This window comes from Leguminivora glycinivorella, chromosome 15, assembly GCF_023078275.1.
Source record: "Leguminivora glycinivorella isolate SPB_JAAS2020 chromosome 15, LegGlyc_1.1, whole genome shotgun sequence".
In the NCBI taxonomy this organism is placed as follows: domain Eukaryota; kingdom Metazoa; phylum Arthropoda; class Insecta; order Lepidoptera; family Tortricidae; genus Leguminivora; species Leguminivora glycinivorella.
This window is the reverse complement of record NC_062985.1, coordinates 6385645-6409116: the sequence shown is the minus strand read 5'-3', so window position 1 is coordinate 6409116 and position 23472 is coordinate 6385645. Positions and strand designations below refer to the sequence as shown.

Genomic DNA, 23472 nt, shown 5'->3' with positions numbered 1-23472 from the left:
GATTGTTCTTTTCTGGTAGGAATATTTTTAGCGGGTGTCTGTTGTGTCGTGTGTCGCTTAACGTGATGAAATTGATGTATTAATAAAAATATCTATACACATTTACAGCCGATTTTTCAAAAAAGAGTGTATTTGTTGAATTAGTACAATAATAAAATTATAACGTCGATCGTACAATTTACAAAAATATGGAAAAATATAGACCAATCAAGTTTTAAACGCAGTCGTTAAATTTTAAATATTGAATGAATAATCTGTATCAACTCTAAATAGTACCAATATTATAAAATTTTCACGAAAAACGAATATAATCCGCCACGGTTCAACCTTCAAATTCAGTGCCAAAATGATCTTGTTATCTCTGTAGGTATCTGTACAACATATTTCCTCTCCGAATTACCTACAGGTAAGAATGTTTGTTTAGTTCCGTATTTACGTGGGTAAGTGCCGAACTTGATAAGACGCTCTTAACTTATCAAGGTACGAGCGTGTTTGCAAACCGGCTTGTAATGGATCTTCTCGTTTGCGGGTATCGCTAACAACCTACACCGCAGTACTTAGCGTGAGATCAACATAATTAAATTAATCAAATAATAGATTAGATGATTGTAATTGTACTAGCGATTGCACTGGCCGGATTTGCTCTTAGTTGTGACTCTTAAGTGTTAAGACGCATTACCTACATGAATTTGCAATTCTTAAGCAAACTAGTATTACATACCTCTTAGATTAAGTCTGTGCATTACCTATTAATTAAAATTATTAAATTATAAACCTACACAACATATTATAAAGCTGTTTCTAGTCACTAGTCTAATATAGCATGATATCATAAATAGGTATAAGGTACAGCGGGACAGACCTACACAACATAATATATAAAGCTGTTTCTAGTCACTAGTCTAATATAGCATGATATCATAAGTAGGTATAAAGTACAGCGGGAGTCGGGATTTGCCCTGCTGTACCTCTCTAAACTCTTTCTCCATAACGTCACGGCGCTGTTTACTGCGTCATTTGTAGTCATCGCCGAACGTGAGCGAGGAGAGGTGTTTGTCAAAGAGGCTATTTGTCTGTTTTCTCGAAATCCGTGTCGCCCACTGCGTCAATATTTGAGTGACGGCATTACCGCTACGTACCTACAAATTGGATCGTCGTATCCAAGTTTCGTCAAACATATCATGCGAGCAAACAGGCATAATTTATATGAAACTGTGTCATTAACGATTATTTTGGTGCGTTTATTATAACTCGTTAAAAGGGGTTATCGTGTTGATAAGTGAAGTGCCTTGAGTCAATGTTCGTCCGAAATAATTCCTGACATTCGTGGTGATAGCGTTATCAGAGAAAATAAACTCGGTATTTGGAGTAGGCAAACAGTATGCTAGCGTCGAGATTCCGCTGCGTTACCAGTACGTAAGGCAGTGTTCCCACTTAAGCGTCGCGTGTCTCGGGGCGCGCAACGGACGTCTCCGCCACGCCGCCTGGGGCGCGTCTTACGTCCTTCCAATACAAAATGTACTGAGGAGACGTTTTTTGAATTACATTCAGGCGGCGTGGCGGAAACGTCCATTGCGCGCCCCGAGACATGCGTCTTATGAGTGTGGATGGTCCCTAAGAGTAGCGGTTACATCACATCGTAACTGAAAATGTCAAAAATCACTTATAAGTATTTTTCAGTAATTAAAATATTAACTTTTATTTATATGAAATTTTCTTTATTTAATTGTGTAACAAGTTACTGCTACATATCTATAGATAGATTTTAGGCGTTGATAAATTATAGAAGACAAAAGGCCTTTACCCGTTGTGCATAAAATATGAAATGCCAAGACACCCATTTAAAATTCAGATTCATAAATAATTCTCCATCAAAATAACTTAGTAAGAAGCGGGCCCAATGTTTTATTTAGAACAGTGAACTAATTATCATACCTTCCTCAACGAGTCTTCAAGTGACAGCTCTCCCGCGCCGTCGACTCATTTGTCACTTTCTACAGGAAAACAATTGGACGTTATCTAAACAGAATCGCTTCCAGCCGGTTCACAGAAGGTCGTTGTCGATCGCCTGTTAGTGCATGCGGTGAAGTTTCTAAGAAAATAAAATCACTTTGGTGATCCCAGAGCTACCATATTAGTTTACTAAGAGTTTTTATTTTATTTTTTCATTATAAAAAGCCGTTGAACTTACTTTCAAAACTTTCCCAACTTTAAAAGCTTTTAATAAAGTTTATTTTTGTTTGAATTTAAGCGTAGTTAAGGCGTTACGGTGCCCGCGGCTTGAGTACACTAGTGAGGAGTTCAAATATTTGTGTATTCTTGTTTGATTTGTAAGTGCGAATGGTGTTTAGATGTTTACCGAGTCGCTGAACTCGTGTTGGCCGCGCGGACCTCTAATGCTGCTAATAAATCGTTGACATCGATCCATTTTATTTATTCACCGATAGACGGCTAAATGATACGACCTTGTTTTTATATTTGTCGAACGAATTCCCGAAAGTAGCAGTTCGGAAAGTACTGAAATGCTTAACATATAAAATAGTGCGTCTACAAAAGGGAAAAAAACATGAAAAAGTTGCGGGTAATTGACCAGCGAGTATAGTTTATACGCGGTGATTGAATAGTCGTGTTTCTCGAACCGCGCGAGGGCTGCCCCGGGCCGCGGCGCTCAAAATAAAACTCGAATTCCGGCCCAATAAACGAAGTCCTCAGCAGGTAGACGTGGGCAGACAGACGTATTCAATAATTTGAAGTAAGAACACGTTTTTCTTTTTATATCCGTTTAAACGCGTTCTGTTTAGTTTTGTTTTTGTGAGCGGCCTGCATGCGGGCCTTTCATCCGGGCTCTACACAATACTGCCACTCAAAAACGGTTCATTGTATTTTAATTTGACCTTTTCGGTGATAATTCATGGGAATCTTTTTTTCTTAAGCCGAGGGGAACGTTTATTCAGTCTATTATTGCCGTCGATTATTTTCCTTTTGTGACTGGTTTGAAGTTTGAGAATGATCTTATTCGTACTTATGCTATTACTTGTGGATTGAAGTAAAACAGGGTTGCTATAATAATAGTTCAACTGAGGGGTTGTAGTTCTCGTATAACATAATGGTCCATTTGATTTCACGGCATAATCAAATTTAATTATATTCTGATTTGGATTTCAATACTGTCTAATGGACGCAATTTACTAAAGCATTCATATTCAGTAACAATATAATGGCAGGTTCAACCGTTTTTAGAATGTCAACTCATAACATGATATCAAAATTACCTATCAACTGACATGCAAACCATCGCGAACTATATTTATACAGTAATCTAGTTAAATAACCAAATAGCAATTAATTCGGTCCGCGTTTATTTACCTACTGCATGATGTTTTCCGTTTTAATCGCGGCAATAAAACTTGGTACGGAGAACGCGGAGGGCGAGGCGAGAGCGAAACAGCGGCGGCCGCGTAGCGGTCCCGCGGCAAACAAATAATTGAATCCAAACCGTAACTTATTGGCCCCAGATAAATCGGAAGGGTTGTTTCCGAAGTATTAAATTACAAGCTAAATGTTAACGAAACATTGTAATTACTGATAAGTACACAACCACAGGGTATTCTGGAACTTCTAATTAAATTAAACATCGAGTACGCGTAATCAATTTGTTAATCTGGTGAGGTAAACGCGTTGGAATAAACTAGCCTTCGATCGGCCCACGTGTTAAGTGAATCGCTAATTATAATCGAGTGTGCACTCGACCTTAGAAAGCTAATAGAAACTTGGGTTTAAGGCGAGTACACACGTAAGTACAATGTCTCGCGTGACATGTCTCGGGTCGGGTCTCGGCTCGGCTCGATATCGTGTCAGACTCGCTATGATATGAACGCCGGCGCCGCCTCGCTACCGACTCGGATTTCTTTTTGCCTTTTATAATGCCATGTCTGTAATGTAACTGTCGATTTATTTTATTCTCCGATCGTGAGATGTGTACATGTACATGGATAAATAATTGCACGCCGAGAGAAATGGAATATAATTGCCGCGCGAAGTGAAATGAAACAAATCGCACCTTCTTTTATAGATCGCTCTCGTAAAATGAAAACAAGTAGCTCGGGGCCGTCGTTACGAGTACATTAAGTGCTGATAACGGTAAACGACTGCTATATCATCAGAGTCCCCATAAAATATTGATGGGCATTGTAAATGTCACGACATTAACGAAGTGATGGAGGATAAGGCGGCGCGGCGTGCTGGCGGCTGGCGGGCAGCGGGCAGGCGGGCTCACCGCAGCCACATTCACTAAATTCCCGGCATTTTCCCCGAGCCGATTGTCCGCAGCTCCATTTACAACGTCTACACGCTGCGCCAGTTCCTTTTACGCTTTTATTTACGCTCCTTTTATTATTTTTAAAGTCCGTTTGTTCGGCGTCGGCTCGCAGCGGTTATTTATTTTTTGCCGCCCGCCCGGCCTCCCGGCGACCGTGTGTTGTGTCCCTCGCTTTATTTTTATTTTCGTGCTTCTTATTATGGAGCTAGTTTTTTATTTTGTTTTTACTTTATTACGTGCTCGCGTGTTCGCGTTACTTTATTTGTGTTAAGAGGCGAGCGATGTTTTTTTTTTTTCATTAAAGCGAGGCTCACACCGAATTATGGTCATTAAAGGATAATTTGTATTACGATAATTTGGGATGCGTGTAATTTTTGTTTCGTGATAGGAATGTTTTGTCGAGCCTGTGATTGATGAGATGTTTTTGTTGGGTCTACTTATGCGTTTAACTTAAACTTGGCTGTCATTGTCAACTTGGTGGCCATTAGAAGGCCTGTTAGCCTTAGTTTAGTAAGACTTCCTGTTAATCCTTTTTCTAATGTAAAATGTTCTGTTCCAGGGTCCCCCCCAGCCCGGGCAACCCATCAAGTTCACGGTGGGGGAGTCCTGCGACCGGATCAAAGAAGAGTTCAACTTCCTTCAGGCGCAATATCATAAGTCAGTATTTATTGTATTTACTTTTCGTAAGATAATAAATATTACATGATTATACATCAGTGGCGGAGCGTCGATACAACTCGATTCCCAACGGGTTCCCTAAAATCCTCTAGTATCTGTAGAAGTCCATACAAAACAGATTCCAAAAACCCCTCCGGCTTTACCAACGAAAATTTTCACGCCCCGCCACTGTTATACATATACCTACATCTGGCAGTACAAAACAAAAACTGCCAAAAGACTATTAGTGAGAATATTATTGCACTCCAATTTGCATTAAGGTTCTGACGTTCTGAGTCTTAATTTGTTTACATTCTGTTGATTTCAGGCATTAATTTTATTGTGTATTTAAAAAAAATGAAGTATTGAGAAATGCCACTATGTTTGTATTCATACCGTGTACGTATGTGTGTAATAATTAAATACAATGGATTATAGCTCAAGCATTATTATATACATAAAAGAGAAAGCCATTGAATTCTATCGAAATAACTGGATTCCTAAAATAATTGCCCTCCATCGATCTCTGCGCACGAGTTGCCAGCGCAAGAACAGAAGCGCCGTAAATGTCATAATTTCGCAGAAATACTGTAATTAATCAACTACGAACACTCCTCGGCCATGACTTGTAGTTTACACTACAACTACTCGCACGAACGGAACACATACCGACGACCAGAGCCTTTAGCAAAGATTACTATCGTTGGCGATACGAGGAAAATCATACGCAATTGGCTCTGTCGCACCAATATGGAAGAGCGATAGAGAGAGATAACTATGATACGATACGGAGCAGAAACTATTGTAATCTTGGCTACAGGCCCTGCATAATTATATTTCAATTCGCCGTCGGCGGGCTATTATGGCGGCAAAAAACCTACATGATTATTAAAGTAATACTTTGTTCGCATCTGGCGATAGCGCTACGCTAATCATTGTAATTAAGACTCCCTGAGAATATATTAAGCTTAATGTGGAATTAATTTACATGTGTGATCTTCTCTGTGAGAATTTAACGCAGATACGAAACTTTACATGTGTTATGTAGTCATAATTCTTACTTATTTTTAAGCAGACAATTTTATTATTTAGCCCGAACAATTTTTATTTCCCATTTAATGCTCATCTCAATTTCAGTTATGAGAATCAATTCGAGCCGATATGAATATGATATTAATCTTTCATTCTTTTTACTTTTTATTCATTGACTGTGCTAAAAGTAAAGCTAAAAAGATACGTGTTCGCTTTTAGTATCACGAATGATAAATTTTTACTCACCCCTAATTCCCAGTGGACCCTAATACTTTATCCACACCAATGACAACTATATCACTTAAGTATCAGAGGGTAAAAAATCTCAACAGAGATTATCTCGGAATCCCCGTCAACAGAGATCCAGCTACCTGCCTCACGAAACCACCCTCTGTTACAAATCTTTTTTTCTATTGTCTAGCAAGAATTATTGTTTACATTGAATTTCTGACATAAAAAAATAACGATCGCGTTACAATATGGACAAGAACATTAAACAGGTGGTATAGCTTACGCAAGATAAACTATAGTCTGTTCCATTTGGATCTTAATAGATGTAAACAAAAAACCATCTGACTTGGTTAATTTATTGGGCCGAAGCTCCAATGTTTTGATTGTGTGGAATCATGTCGTTTTTAATTATAGGAAAATATTAATACCGTTATAATATATTTTGTAAGCTAATGGAAATAGCTTTGGGTTTTAGTTACCACAAATTTGGGAAAAATAGTTACACTATACTGTTTTGAAATACATTTATACATCGTAATATCTAGTTCATCTGTTTACTATAAACATCTGTTTGTTCCAGTTTAAAATTAGAATGCGAAAAGCTGGCTAGTGAAAAAATTGAAATTCAAAGGCATTATGTTATGGTGAGTTGTCAGCTAATTTATCTTCCCTTTTATTCGAACGAATCGCACTACAAAATTAAAGTGCATCAAATCAAAGTTGTAATCTGTTTAAAATTAATCTCTGGAACCCCCAACTGAGAGCTTCGTTCTGATTTCATGCTCTTTCGATTTTGTTTAGCGAAGCGTTCCTCATACAGGACCCAGTAGTAACTCTAGGCATATGCGGGAAAGCTCGAGATGTTTATCAAATGATACATCATTGTTTTGTCATTCAAGTTTAAATGAATTGTCCCCTTCGTCACCCGCATGCCCGTCATTATTGCTCCATCAGATTCGACCGTTCATTTTGTCACCCTCTAAATTATTTGGAGATTATTATCGTCCCTCTCCGACCCAAATATTATATGGGAATAACAATCATGCTTTGAAGAATGTTATTGAAACGTAGTAGGTATGCTAAGAATAAGTTATTTAGCACCTGTGATTTAAATATAAAAGTTTTTGGCATTCGTTAATCCTCAAATGTTCGTTCCATTCAGTTATGAATCACGATTAAGTGTTGCCAAATCGCTCGCAATTTATTTTAATACGCTTGAGAGGAAATTTTTGTCAGTATTTTTATGTGTCGGGAACACTTCTGGCGGCGCTCCAAGCTGCGCCGCGGATGTTTAGTCACTGTTCCTATAATTTGAGGAACTTCTCTGTGCCAAATGCTTCCCGTGTCAAAGCTCGGACGTTTAACATTTTTAACACTTGTAATCGAATCTGTTAATCTGTATTTATGTTTCAGTACTATGAAATGTCTTACGGCCTCAATGTGGAAATGCACAAGCAGGTATGTTAATTTTGTATTTTATTTTAGTTTTATGCAGAGACGCGGTGGCGGTGCGGCCTTGCGGTTATTATTTTTGCACAGCGAGAAACTAATTTGTACCAGTCATGACCCTCGCCTATGTGATTAAAGACTTGCCTTGCTATTTGCCCCCACGGGGAAACCTCAAAATTTGATCTAACATAATAAGATAGTAACAGTCTTACGTCTCGGTGTTCATCGATTACGTGCTCATTCACAAGAATTTCTATGTTGATTAATTCTTTATCAGTTATTACAGTCAAATATTTTGTGTTGCAAGACAAATGGATCAAAGTATGCAATTGATTAATCAAATAGATAAAGATGACAGACGAATATTCAAAAGCCGTATTAACGCAAGCGTCAAACCGCACCGCGACCGCGTCCGGTGTACGAGAGCTTTAACGATAATGTTGCTACATTCCACGCGTAATTCCGACACAAATGTAACATGAAAAACGGACCTGAAACAAATTTTCCAAGTAAAAAACTGTGTTGTTGCGATGCTTGTTTGTTGGATAAATGTTGTTTGACGGTGCTCCCGGCGGCGTTAGGGCGGGCCGGCGTTGAGCTTTGACATTTCGGTTTTTAAATTAACAAACGTTTCCCGCCAGTATTTTTTACTTTTCTTTCAACTAATAATAACTGATAGAGCTAAATAATAATTTGTCGAACTATTGATGGCGGTTAGGCATTTGTGTTGTGACGCCATTTATTCGAATGCGTTATTATCGGCGAGGGACGCTCCCCCAAGCGAGACTAAAGTGGAGACAATATATCTGTGAGTTACGAGGTGCTTGCGTTGCGACCATTCACGGGAAGGGATTCCAGGGTTGCTTAATATATAGCATTTATATCTCTAATACACCACATTACCCTACAAATACTATCCTTCTGAAGAATGAAACATTTAAGTGAAACAACCCATTTTTCCGAATATGTATTCAGAGTTTCAGACCCAATCATACCTAGGTATATTGTTGATTGTCCTCTTAGATACACGTAATTTTTAATTGTACGCCCATTGGTCTCGAACTAAAAAGCTTCATCTTTATCAATAAAAAAATTTATACCTATGTTTCGGGAATTATTAATGTTTATATTAGTAGTGTCAAATATGAAAATATAATTACCTTTTAAATGTCGTTAATTCTAGCTGTTTTTTCACAATTCAATTTTATTGATATTATCCCAAAGCTCAAGTGACTTGAATAGTCTCACGAGTAATCCTGCATATTTGTAGCAACCCTAACCGCAGCTACAATAGCTATCGCAACGAATGGATATGCAGGGGTCCTCAACCCTCGGGGCCCGCGGCGATAGGGGTTCCGTGGTAATCTGTTGATTTTACGCTCGGCCGGCCGACACGCTCCGACCCCGCTTTTTAATAATAACCGTACTTTAACACGTCCTCCAGACGGAACCGAAGCCAATTTACGCAGATTCCACGACAAATATGAACAACTGTGATTTTGTGACGCATGTTTTCATATGTAAGTTTTGTCTTGGTTTTTCTACTCTGTACCTATGATTACAGTTAAGTAGGAAGACAATTGTACAATTTCAAAATTATACTCAATTATATCAAAATATTTTACATTTGTTTTGTTTAGTTATTTAAAGATATTTGCAGAATATGTATGTATTATATACCGGTTATCACACGTAACTTAAACCACAAAACATATTAACAAAATCCTGCCGCTTAAAAAAGCAAGAGATTCATATCAAAACCAGAAACTTTAAGACCTGTTTGAAACGTAAACCGACGCTGTCAGTGCGTGAATATTTGCCGAGGGTCTGGTCTGCCCCGACGACGTAAGGGTTCTTATTTGTAATGTCAAATGGGCGTATGTGATAGGAATCACTAATGTTGATCCGCCTTTCCAACCGAGGGGCCTGTTGTTTGCTCCGGACAGATGGCTCACTAGCTCAACGCTTCAATGCGCTATTTAGCGTTCACTGTTCATTGTAATGGATTATTACATTAGCACTCAGCCCGCTCAGTCGAGCGATTAGAAAGAACCGTACCCCTTCAAGCTTTTATAGCGAGCGTAATCGCACAATAAGTAATGTTTTCTTTTTTGCTCGCCTTTGTGTTTGCCATAGCGTGACCGTGCCGGATTAAGCACTCAATAAAGTTTGAAGTCCGGAGCGAGTTTTCGATCCAAGGTTGGAGATCTTCCTCATAACGCTTAGTGTTAATTTAGTCGCGTCTAAGTCGCGTTTTGGCGCGACGCGGTCAGTTCCCGCGGTCGTGCACGCCCGGCGTGACCGCGTCTAACGCGCGTTTTCCGCTCTTTCTGACGACGACTAATTGCTTAGATTTTCTTTTGTTAGTCGCGGGGCTAGAGCACCGCGACCGTGCCGAATCGCACCTACTTACGCCGTGAATTGATTGTTTCGTCTTTGTGTAGCTGTATCGACACGGAGAGTTATTGTTCCGCGCCGCGAGACATTATTCATGCCGACTGACTTTCACGCTTTTGATTATTGCAACAGTTTCTATGTTTATATTTTAGTACGGAGCGAATACTACTAGTAATATTATTTCAGCATTATTTTACTACATAGATTAGAACAACTGATAAGGTGTTTCTGAATGTATATATGTTATCGAACCGATATTTTTATTACCATGGTTTATTCATCGATAAAGTTTATATATGCTGATAAAATACTCAAAGAGTCAATAGTTTAATGACCATTAACTGAAGAAATCGAGTGTCACCGATGGCGATAACACAATGAGTTAGGGTTGTCGAAACGGCTCGGGCCCGGAGTGTCACCCCTGCGCTCCAGTGCTCACATTCGCCACCCTCCACTGACACTCGCTCGTTACGCGCAGCAACATCTACTTTATAAATACAAGCGTCTTCGAAGCTATTGTTATTGCATCAGATTCCAACTCACCTACTAGATGATGGTAAGTATCCTACCTACTTATACTGTGAAATATTAAATCGCTTCAAACCGTTCAAACAGCTCGTAAAAAATAACATAAATCTTCCCTCCGACGACGCAGGGTCAGGTTCGGTATAATTCAATAATTTACTGGTTATTTCGATTCCATACGCCCTCACCCTCGAGTTGAAATTATTCATAAGCGGGCGGAGGATTGTTTGCCGTTGCATTAGGGTGCACCCGGTCATTGATAAAGCTACTGTTTGCGCGCAACCCTAATACATCTCTTGTAACTTATTATTCTAAAGTGGACTCTATTTTGTAGCTTGGCATGGTGGCCTTTGCACTAATCATAATAATGAGATATGAGGTTTTGAGGAATGAATGGGGCTGCACGTGCGATGTTTATAATGAATAACTAGGGCTGTTGAGCGAACCCTGTAATCCCGTTTGTTTTTCTGCCACGCTCTATTATTATCAACGACATGCAAGACTGTTGGGAATCTACCTACAATACTGATTGTGAGTGGGATTAACTTTTAGCTATCCAATTTTATTTTCAATCTTATCTAACAACATGAATTTATTTCGTTTCATTTATCGATCGAATTAATTTTAATCTGTTTGTCAGCTGCAATATATATTTTCTATCTTTGTTAAATAAAATGCTTTATCTTTAGCAAGGTCATATAACTAAGGGAACAACATTTAAATGGGTTTGCAAGGCGCATAAGTGTTGATATTGATACCTGTATTATAACGGGTGGCAGCGTGCTTTATCGGAGAGCGAGCGCCGTGGAGTGTGAAGTGCTCACATCGCAGCGCAGACAGTCGTCAAAGGCCCACATAATGGGCGCTATCTTCCCATCTACAGGCGGATACAGCGTTGTGAATTGTTTAAACGAACGCAACAACTCACAATGAACGCTCGGTCGCCCCCCGCTTTAAAAGCGAAATTATCTCTCCATCTACAGGGTGCGTGCGCGGCAGATGGCGCTTGCAATAAAACCACTAAACGCGATATCGCTCGCTGCCCCCCCTCGCCTTATTATTTGATCGGGGAGCCAAATTAAAGGATTTACAGTAACCCCTCGCAGCGACCCTCGCTCGCCAACAATCACCTCTGTATTAAGTCTAATTGTGTTTTCAAATTCGGCCCCTATAATATTAGGGGAAGCGATGCGCGCCATGTGAAAAAATAGGGCGTTTTCGCCCCACCGGCTTTATTAAATTCGCTCATACAGCGTGCTCTCGAACGGCTATTAGTATTCGTTATTTGCGACATGACATTTGTCAGGAAAGAATGAATAAATTACTCGAACGGATCCCGTGTAATGTGGTTGAACACTCGTGACTGGTAAATATAGCTTTATTGCTAGTTCAAATCACGCAATGAGTCGACGTAATAACAGAATCGTGTTGTACTCAAAGCGCTCTCTAATAACCGTCGATTATCTCAGGTTCTCGTTCATTACTGTCGATATCAATCTCGTGATTGTTCTTAATTTAATTTGCCTTATTAAAAGGTTTAGAGGACATTCTGTAGATTATCGCCTCCCGCAGTCGCTGCACGTTTAACGTCATTCTGGTCGTTTATTTATTGCCCCTCGCCGGCGGCGACGGCGCGAAACTAATTACATTGAATACGGCCCTGCTCCGCGGGCGCCTTAATTGCACTGATTGAGACACGGATATTGATTTCGAAACAGTTTGTTGATGCCAGCTCCGGTACAGTCGACGGCATATATCATCACCTACACCGGGCACCGTATTGTCAATGGCGCAAGAGCGCATTCGGATGATTTTGCCCGTCTCCTCGAGTGTCTGATGCATACGTACCCGGCGGTGGCCGGGCGTGAAACGGCCCTCATGAATAATGTACGCCTTGTTCGCTCCTTGACTTTTCATTTAAAACAGACGATTTCTATTCGCCTCGTATTCTGCGCCTATGACTCACTCATTTTTCATTCAGTGTAATAGCCCGTAAAACTGCAGCTCGCGCGGTGTAAGAATTTTAACAAGCGGCATTTCATTTACCTACTTGCATAGTTGCATACTAATCATGTTCGCAAACATTGATTCCCACATAATAAAGTCTGATCCCATAATTGCTAATGTAAAATTAAGCCATTTAACTAAATGAAGTCAACTCTTAAAAAGCAGTTATAAAGCCGAGAGAGACTTTACAAACCGGTTTTATCACTTATCCGTTTTATTAGATGAGTGATTAAGAATGTTTTATTAATAAATTGTTTACCTGAGGCTTGAAAGTGGATATGATAATCGAGATAAGTTAAGGAGCTTCACTTCGGCTCGGTAAATTAATTGTGAAGGTTCGCACGGATTGTATCATTAAGCCTCGTTTACATATCATGGAAACAGTAACAGTTGTACGGCGGTGGGACACACTCTATACAAATAGAATGAAACAATGCAAACAGGGCGAAGGGGTTACTACAAATACAGGGGGGCGACCCTCGGGGTGAGCCCCTCACTGACAGTTGCTCAAAATACTGCGGAATTAAACTTGCATTTTATGACTATCACAGAGATTGTTCACAATGGAATTACTAATGAAAATGTTGCTGATTTCTATTTTAATCCAGATTAGTGTTACCTACTTAAGGAGAAGACGGGAATACCGACAATTTTAATCACCTGGTTAATAAGCAGTTATTTTTTATTGATCATTCGCATGACTAGTGTAATTGATTGAATAAATTCTTTCCTCTTTGAATGCTAATTAACCGCCTTTAAAATTGATTTGGCACTAACGAGAGATTATGATTAATTTAATGTGTTAAAAAAAAGTATAAAGTATTTAGTGTATTAATCCTCTTCGACAATTCATGATTTATAACAGGCATTAGTATTAAATGGCTAACGCGTGTAAAACGACCGGTTATGTTGTAGTGATAAAAGTAGGCGTGCCAAGTTAGCGGAACTGATTTCGAATCCAAGTAAGGCCCTGTCCTACAAATGTTTGTGAGGAAGTTTTTGTTGTAATTAGTATTTATGTAAATGCACGTGTCGTGTCAATACTGTCAAGGGTATCTTTGCCTAACCGTTTCAGAGAGCTATGTGATACATAACATAGCCTAACTATTGTGCCTACTTACGCAAAGATTGCTCAACAATCATCAACAGGACATCTTAAACAATTAAGTACTTAACGCAACGCAACTTGAATTATGGTCTTCACATATATAGTTATCAGTTATCAAGTCATCATCGCACACACACTAATAGCCTCAGGAAATGCTCGCAGTGCAATAATCGTATCTGCGTCGCGTCGCCGCCGTGACATGTGCACGCAGCACCGCAGCCGCAGCGTGCATTACTTATGACTGCAATCGATGCAGTCGTCTGCGGTCGCACAGTGTATAATTGCACATTTAGATGATAATTAGTGGCTGTTTCATACCTACTTCTTATTGCAACCACGTGTTAAACAATTTTATATGTATTGTATGTATGTATATGTATTAACACTGAAGAGTAACTTAAGACTATATAAGTTTGTGAACATGAAGACAAGTGGATTTAGAAATATCCAGTAGAACACGTCAAGTAGTGATGTAGTAGTTTCTATAAATAATTTTATCTGACTTTTTAAATGATCAGTAGAGGTACTTTATCAAACGTAAGTATTATCGTTATCAATATGTAGAGGCACTAGAGAGTAGAGAGAGACACTTGTAGATACGATTCAATGGAGCTTGAATGCAACGAGTCATGTAAAACATCAAATAAAGGATAAAATGAACTTGTCTTCTAAATCGACGTACGTATTAAAATGTACCTATGGTTCGAAAAGGCCATAGGGCAAGAAATTAGTATTACGACATAGGTACGATTAGAATCATTAAAAACCACCACCATCATTAAAAAGAAAAACTAAGAGGAGGGTAAGATAGAAGGATGATACCTACTAGTATCACGTTCCCAAGTTCTACACTTTCACAAAAAGCGGTTTGGTGTGCTTCAGTCCACGATAAAAGAATACTTGTACATTTTGGCGTCTATTTGTTTAGCTGTGTACAATTTTCCCGGCTGCCGGTACCGACCACGTGTTTCCGGTTAGATAGCGATCGCCGGAAGGCCGACGTGGGCCTAATGCCGAATCCACACTAACTGTCAAGACGTTCGGCTGTTGAAGGACATTTACTTAGTATGGATTCGCTGTTTCATTTTGCTGAAGAGATAGGAGCTTGAATAGGAATAGTTGCAGGATAAGAAATAAAAACCAACTTGCATCCCAATCAACTTAGGCCTGATTTAGACGGCGTGCGAACTCGCATGCGATTTTAGTTACATTGCGGGCAGCAGAGGTTAACGTTACATACAACACAGCACAGTTTTGCAAAGCCATCAAATACCGCAATGTAATAAATCTCGCACCTTGTAACCACTAAACTAGGGCAACGAGTACACTTAAAGTGAGTCTACTCAAGGAAGGCTGTATCGCATTTAGAAATTATGATTCTTTTGTATGAATTAATTGATTTATTTAAATAACAATTCATTGTCAAACACTTACTGAAATTCGTTTAAATTTATTTAAAGTAATCGATTGTTTATTAACAAGCTGATAAGAATACATGAAGGTTGCCCTCAATTTCGTTTTTAATTGCCTCCAGAATAACGATTCTTTAGTAAAATAAAGTAAAATATAGGGTGTTATCAACCACATAAAGAACGCGATAATATAAAGATAGGAATGTTTGCGAGGGTTATCCAACTTTGAACTGCTAATCAATGTTTTTGTATATTTTAACAAGCTGTTAATAAGTAACGCCTCTATTTATAGAAATTACATACGTACCTATTATATTTTAATATGTACTTATATAAAGGCTAGGATATATGTAACTAAGATTATCAGAAAAATGAGCAATGAAAAAGTACCGACCTATAAAATGTTGGAGTTGGGGCAAATTTTTTAAATTGATTTTTCGGGAAAAGGAAATCCAATCCTGCCATAAAGAGAAAATCTTTTAATTGTTTATGCAACGCCGAATGAGCTGCTTAGATTTTTATATTATTTACGTATGTAATATAATCGGCTTCTATTTATACATCTTACGTTGGTACAAAAAGTTATTTACGACTACACATTAGGCGATAAGTTTCTGGTCAAAGTTCACGTTGAACTTTGAGACCCATAATCATTGTTTGTACAACACTTGCTAGCTCATTAGTATGCGATACTTATTCTAATCATGATTAATTCTTAGTAACTAGTAGTTTCAATTTTTCAGTAATATAAACTACTCGAAAGTAAACGTACCTTGTTTTTTATTAAGGCATAATTCCGTAGAACATTTTTTAGACATTAACCTCTTGATAGACTCAACATTCTGCTGTTTATAACTATTTACCAAGGTGTTCGTGTGTGGCGCCACATGTCCCTACAAACAGCTGAAATAAAACCATTTACAGGCCAAACCAGAACTTTAGCCATCCTTTTTACTCACAAACGTCTCTGGCAAGTTGGAAAAGGACAGTCTGTGTCCTGAATGGGCTGGAACGTGCCCACTAATGACTAATTCATGGAGCAAATGAATCGCTCGGCAACTATGTCGGAATTTAACGTACTTATGCTCCGCTCACGGACCTAATTGTAATTATAGCACCGTTGTTTTGACCAGGAAATTGAATTTTGCCTGAAACTCGATTATGCTTGATTAGACGTCCTAGTTTCGAATTTTTCGCTATACAACTACATAATCTAGTATGAATAACATAGTAGTAGGTACTAGTACCCTCGCCAGACAAAGAATAAAGAACATTGGAGCAGGTTACCTGGAATTAAAGGACTTCAGGGAACTACCCATGAGCCTCATCATCAAATCAAACACATGGGGATGGTCGAGAAGCTCCTGAATAGCTGCAGGATCGTAGGGTTAATTGCACAAAAGATCACAATGGGTCGAAGTGTAGGTATCCGTAAGGCCGTTTTCACATTATCCGATCCGATATCGGATGTCGGAAGGATTTCAATGGAAAAAATTCAAGATGGCGCCCGTAATGTATGGGATATCGGTCCGACATCCGATATCGGATCGGATAATGTGAAAACGCACTAAGGGCCTCGACAGATAGATGAGATGAGTAACTTTTTCGTCCTTCACATGAGTCAATTACGAAAATTAGGTTAACATTACGACTAACAATTCTTGATCGATAAGTCAAAATTAAACCCACTTTTAAAAACATTCACACAGGTCAAAGTTTAAATGAAGCGAAAATACGCTTAGTTTAAACAAATAGGTAAAGAAGTGTAATATTAGAACGGGGGCGGAGTGCGGCTGCGGTCGGCCGCGGCCTGCGGTCTCGCCCGACCTAGCGGCGGATAAATAAGCCCGGGGTTCAACCTGAATTTATTTAATTGTTGTAATTAAAACATTTATGCGCTACTGGTGATGTTAGGTTATTTTGTTTTAAATTGATGGGTTAAAAGAGTTTTGTAGTATCTCTGTTACTAATATACATACCTACAACGTTGTACGTACATACATACTTGCCTAGGTGTTATATCGACGTGTACGTGCTCAATTTTGAATAAGAAAATTTTAACAGAGCTCAAATTTTTACCCGATTTTGTAAAATGATTGTAGAGATGCAATTACTAAAAATAATTTGACATACAAAAATAGCAACTGCTTCGCGTGATAAATACGATATCTGTCATACTTATGTACTTACTTATATTTAATAAGTTAATAACACATTTTTAAGTTTTCAAATACAGATAATAACTCGAGGACTTCAAACATACCATTACTTAATACAGTTGTATATGCTTTGAAACAGACTGCGTATAAAGTATCAATATTTTCCCCAGCATCCACACTCCACATTCGTTATCTGTACAGCATCTCGCACACAGGTACAGTCGGCAACGAGTGAGCAAATAGCGCAGCGTAAACGGGCTTCGTAAACAATCCTCCGCGAGGGCGTCGCCCAAACTTGTACACGTTATATTCCTTATTTTGTTTTATACCTAGATACCTACTACGAGAGTGAAGGACAAAGAGAGTGGAATCACTCAAGCAGACATGTCTGCGAACGGTGATATAATATTAAGCCTAGATAAGAAAATTAAAAGTAGAAGAATTACTTTGGTCAAACTTAAAGTAAGGCCACTAAATCGCTAGCCGACTGCGGTACGTTACCATCTAAGCTTTTTCATTAGAATTATTTCCATCTCATTGCGTGAGAGGAGACCTGTGCCCAGCAATAGGACGTATATTCGCTCAATTATTATTTGTAAATTTGTATAGGTCTTCCAGCCAGAATATAAAATACTTCATGATATACTTAGACTTAGGTATTATAGATTTTTTTTTTTTTTTTCAATGTCGGCACTTTATCAAGCTAACGGATTACATAATCTTAACAAACATATATAATTACAAAAATACACCAATTACACACTTACAAACTAACACAAAACTACATAAACCAAAAAAAAAAAAAAAAAAAAAAAAAAACCCCTACAGTCTACTCATATAGGCCTAGTAACTTTGCGCGAGGCATTGTTCCCAGGACACTGGCCGCATTGCCCCTTTGCAGGGCTAAACTTAACCTTTGGGCAAAGAACGCTCCTGCCCGGAGGTCGCCAGACGAACAAATAAGTTTTACGGACAGCTCTTTTACTATTTTTTTGGTGTCTGACGACCAAGGCCCAAAGGTTTCAACCGCCAATGCCACAAATTCATAGTTGCTTTTCAAAAACGCGTATTTGCGACATTTGGCGGTTTGAGCATCTTCTGCAGCCGCACCTGGCTTTTTGGACGAACGCTGTACGTAGGACGGTGCCAGCGTGTCTACACACGTGACGTCCCATGCCAACGGCCGCCCCAGAAACCATGGCACTAGCGTGCACCCATCAGGTCGCTTACCGTCTGCCGCTGACAGTCCCACTGGCTCTAGAGTTGCCGGTATAGCGGCGGTACCGAGGGCCCTATTTATAAGGTCGTTTAACGCTGCATGTCTAAATCCGCGGCCAGCACTTGCTTGGCAACAGAGCCCATGGCGTCCTAAGGGATTCACTAGCGCCTCACAACGGCTGCAGCGGTGCGGTTCACAGACCCTCAACCCCAGTCTGAGACTTACAGCTATACGCAATGTGGGTGAATCCAAAAGGGTCCCGAGGTTCCGTGATGGCAAAGCGTGAAGCCAATGACTCGACTCTGGTTCAGAAATAGCCAACCACCGCGCTCTTTCACTGGGATCAGTACAACTCTCCAAAAGCGATTTATGAATAGCTTGAACCTTTATAGAGTCCCAAGCCGCTTGGCTGGTCTTTTCCGTTGGCGGGTTCTCGCCCGGGTTTCCGGCTCTCCATGCAGACTCCGCATCCGCCAAGCCTGACACTGCTACATCAGCGGGATTAGTAACGTTAAGGATACCGCCAACGAGGAGCGCAGTGCTGTGGATAGACGCGAGGTAAGCAGGAAGAGCCAGGTCGCCTGTAGAGCGTATGCCGAGCCCTCCATATTTTATCGGCAGTGTAACTTGGGACCAACTTTGAGAATCCACCGAGACATTCAAAATTGCGCACAAAGACTCCTTAATCACTTTATCAATGGCTGAAGTCAGATCGGGAAATTTCCATACTGGGCTGCATCGTAGTATGTACATAAATTTAGGTGTAAATAGACACAATCTTAATATGTAAATAGCCATGTGGGAACTAATTTTGAAAAGAAGGGCCGAATTATTCTTAAAATTATTTAATTTAGAATATACTGTCGGTGGAATAGCATCATCGTAAATTGGAGCTCCCAAAAGATTAAGAGAGTCGCGGGTCAGAAAAACAACATCCGGTGCAATACAGTTAAATTTCTGCGTTACATCAGTCCGTGCGCTAGGTGTGAGTTTGTCCGAGATAAGAACCTCACACTTATCAAAATTAAGCAGAAGCCCGATTTCAGAAAACTGTTGCATGATGGTCTGTAGATCGTCTAAAACTGCCGAAGCTTTCCCCCCCAACGTCCCGTCGTCCAGATACCAAATATTAAGCTTCGACGTAAGTTGGGTGATTATAGGATGGATCACGAGGCTAAATAAAACTGGCCCGAGAGGATCACCCTGCTGGCATCCGACACATGAGGCAATCTCCCTCTCACCAAACAATAATTTAGATGGTTCGCCATAACATTGTACTAAATATTCAAAGATCTCCGGAAGTTCCCTGTGAACCGCATCCAAAAGTGCACTCCGATCTACAGAATTAAACGCATTCCTAACATCAAGTTTAAGCAGAACTTCGAAATCATCACTCTCCAAAAAAGAACGCGTGGCATGAACCGCGGCCTCACACCCACCCTTTACTCCAAAACCAAGCTGTTTAGGTTTAAACTTGTCTACAAGTCGGGTGTGAAACTCTTTACAACATAATTTCGAGGCTAAACGCCTAAGCGTACTACCCACTGCTATCGGTCGAATACCGCCATCTTTTTTCCTTAAGGCTATGAGGTTAGCGCCATACAGAATAGGACAAATTTCATTGCATATTCTGCCAGAAAGCATTAAGTTTACTAAACCGGTTAGCTCCGTCAGAAGGGACTCTCCAGCATCTCCCATTAGTGGGCCTGTCAAGTCCTTAAGGTGCTGAGGGGTGATTGCGTCTAGGCCGCCTGCCGAGCCATTTGGAAACGAGCGAATCGCTTGCAAAGTGGCAAGTTCTGTAACCTGTAGAGGTTGCGGTGCGGTAGCTGGCGATTCGGGAAGCGTCACTGGTGAATCGGGTGTCGGATGTTTCTCTTTAAGAGCGGTGAACACTTCCGCGGAACGTGAGGCCAAGGTGTCGCTGGAAAATAAAAGATTTGTGGCGCTCCTAATATTACCGTCCGAAATTTTGTTTTCGATTGCCTTGATTTTGCTATTTATATTACAATTGCCTTGAAAATGGTGATTCCATGGACTCCGCAGGGTACCTGGGATGGAGTAAATTTTCTTTGATAATGGAGGCTAGAGTTCGATTTGATTTGTCACGAGGAATATTGCAATTTCTGTACATGAAAGTAAGCAAAGCCTCCCACGCGGATACATTATTGTCGGATACCACCTTAGCCACGCATTCCGTTAAACTCCGAGCTACCGCTACCCGAGCCCCTTTTGGTATTCGCTTAGCTATTTTAGTACCGGACTTTAGGGAGGCTAGCCTCGCGGGCAAGTCTGCTGGTGCTAAGGTTGACCTATTGAAAACAGACAAACCTTGTCTGTCGATACGAGTGGTAACTGTTAGAGGTGGGTCTATCCTGGGAACATGCGTCTTGATTAGATGGATTTTAAGCCCACGATCACCCTTATACAATTTTCGGTCTTGGCAAATGGGACATTCTACAAGTCTGGCTACCTCCTCGCTCATTATCACAAACACACGACACGACAGTTAAAATACCTAAAAAAATAATGATTCTAATTAAACTAGGTACTTAAATACAAATTTACAACGGTATATAAAAAAGTAAAAATAAAAATAAAGGCGAGAGATCTTGAAGCTATCACCTACTCAACCAAATGGTGTGCAGTTTGCAAGCTGCGTATTTCCTTGAGGCCGGTTCTGCGAGGTCTATTATGCACGTACGAGCACATCTCTGTAAGACGGCGTATTTATAGATTTTTTCCTGTTCTCAACTTGTGAAACCCTGATATTAGAAACATACTACATAAGCATGTACTATTAGCTAGATAAAACAAAGGGAATAAACCACCGAAGATCCGGCTTCTCAAGCCAAACAGATAACAAACAATGGGGCAATCGTTCTCTGTAAACAGGCCCTGTCGACTGTCCAAGATACAGCATCGCGGCAGTCCTTGCTGCGTCATATAAAACAACATTCGACGTCTAAGAACCTGTACATTTGCTGCTCTTGCAATTTTCATATTGCTGGTACAGCTACCTTTTTTAAATTATACGGAGAATCATAAGATTAGATAGAAAATTTTGTAATGCTCATCATCATCAAATCATCAATTATTTAAAAGTTGGGACTCTTGTCGGTGGAGCTACTTCCATGTGTGCCGGTCTTCTGCCTTTCTTTTGCCTTCCTGATACGACACGTCGTTGATTCTTTCCTTTATTTGTGTCATATACGCTCTCCTTGGTCTCCTCTTTTACCTTCTTTCTTCAATTACTCCACAATTCTTCAGCTACAAGTCTCAAATTTCGTTTTGAAGTAGAAGTATGTCAGATAATGGCCGAAATAAACCCCCTACAGACGAGCTAGCAAACAGGACAGAGCAAACGGTCTCCGTAAACAACCGGCGTAGATGCAGCACTTGGGTACATATTTAACTGCACTCCCTCCCTGGCTCAGTGTTCGCAATACTGAGAGGGAGATTTTTAGTCTTAGCAGTGACATCTAATCTGTTAAATGTATAAAGAAACTCAGGTAAAATATATACATGTACATGAACGCTTAAACAAAACACTATTTTTTGTTGTATAATCATGTCGACTGTTGACTATTGAAACAGGAACTTTACACATTGATCTAATTCAGGTAATTTGTATTCTATGACATTATGTATAACCGAGTCTTTCCCTAATGTAATGTAACTTATTTTAAAAATGCATATTATCCATAACTTGGTCTCGATTGTAAAATATGTTTCATCGATTGATTCTAGCTATTAATTTAAGCTGGTATGAAAGCTAAATATGTGCCTGTTATCTTATCGTAGTAATAATAACTTTGTTTCAAAACGTCCTTTATCAACACCAAATCCAAAGCGTATTCAAGCAAATAACAAGCCGATATCAGTTTAGCCATCGTTCAAAAATAATCCGATAGCACTGATATCCTTCCAAAATACGGTGCGTAGGATTTTAGGTAATCAATATTATAAAGGACACGATAAACGATATCTGTTGCTGAAGTCAGATGATCTACAAATACATACAACTTAGCCGTGTAACAATGATGGATCGTGGGCTTAAGTCACAGTATAATAAAGAGACTATCGTAGTGCTTAAGTTTTGAAGATATAGATATTATAGATAAAAGCTGTGGTGAGAATGTTCTCATAACTGTTACTTAATAAAAATTAATGAAGCTCTTCATATATCACTAGAAAGTTTCGTAATTGATGATAACACTCATTAACATATTTATAATGTAGTATCGAATAGTTAAACTCATTATGTTGCGGTAGCATCCGCGCCCATAAAATAAATAATTTGTAGCCGCCGCCGAGCCGAGTCCACGTGGACTGCAGCAAGATAAACGCTGTAGCGATTTAATGTTCCTGTTTTGATATGAAATTATCTCGGTATTGATGTTATTATCCAAAATAAGCGGTTGATATCTGCCGTTTTATAGCTAACTACGGTTCGCCGAGCCGGCGCTGCGAACTAAAAATATAATCGATGCTCGTCCGCGCGGCACTAATTCGATACTCGCGAGCGTTCGATTTTTAATAGCATTTTTTGGAACTATATTCGCTTCCATTCCCTTGATATTTCGCAGTTTTTTAGTTCCCTGCCTAAAACAAATGTTTTGAAATCGTAGCTTCGTTCGTCCAATAAAATGCCGCTTCAAAACATGGCATATTTATTATTTAGTGCCGAATCATCACTCGTCAGATTATCGCCAACTTTCAATCTTGCATAATCATCGATGAACTCGTAATCGGAGTGGAGCTATTTCAATTTGTTTATTTGCTCGTGGTTAATTGGTGCTATTATGTTACCGAATATAGTGGTGTATTAGTTGTCGCACGCTATTGTGTTCTTGTTCGTACACAAATTACACGTGTTAAGCGATCGGAGCCCGCGGCGCCGGAAATGCGAGTCATTACCAGCGGCTCGTTAATGTCGGCAAAAAACCGTGCACCGC

At 39.7% G+C, this 23472-nt stretch overlaps 1 protein-coding gene across 1 annotated transcript in view; it reads left to right on the top strand.

Moving 5' to 3' along the window:
• The window catches only part of LOC125234180 (protein groucho-like), a 73719-nt gene that overhangs the window by 4499 nt on the left and 45748 nt on the right, over positions 1 to 23472 (top strand). The window contains exons 2-4 of the mRNA XM_048140387.1: positions 4878 to 4975; positions 6819 to 6882; positions 7652 to 7696. Of these exons, the coding sequence (XP_047996344.1) occupies positions 4878 to 4975; positions 6819 to 6882; positions 7652 to 7696 (207 nt within the window). The remainder of the gene's footprint in view (positions 1 to 4877; positions 4976 to 6818; positions 6883 to 7651; positions 7697 to 23472) is intronic.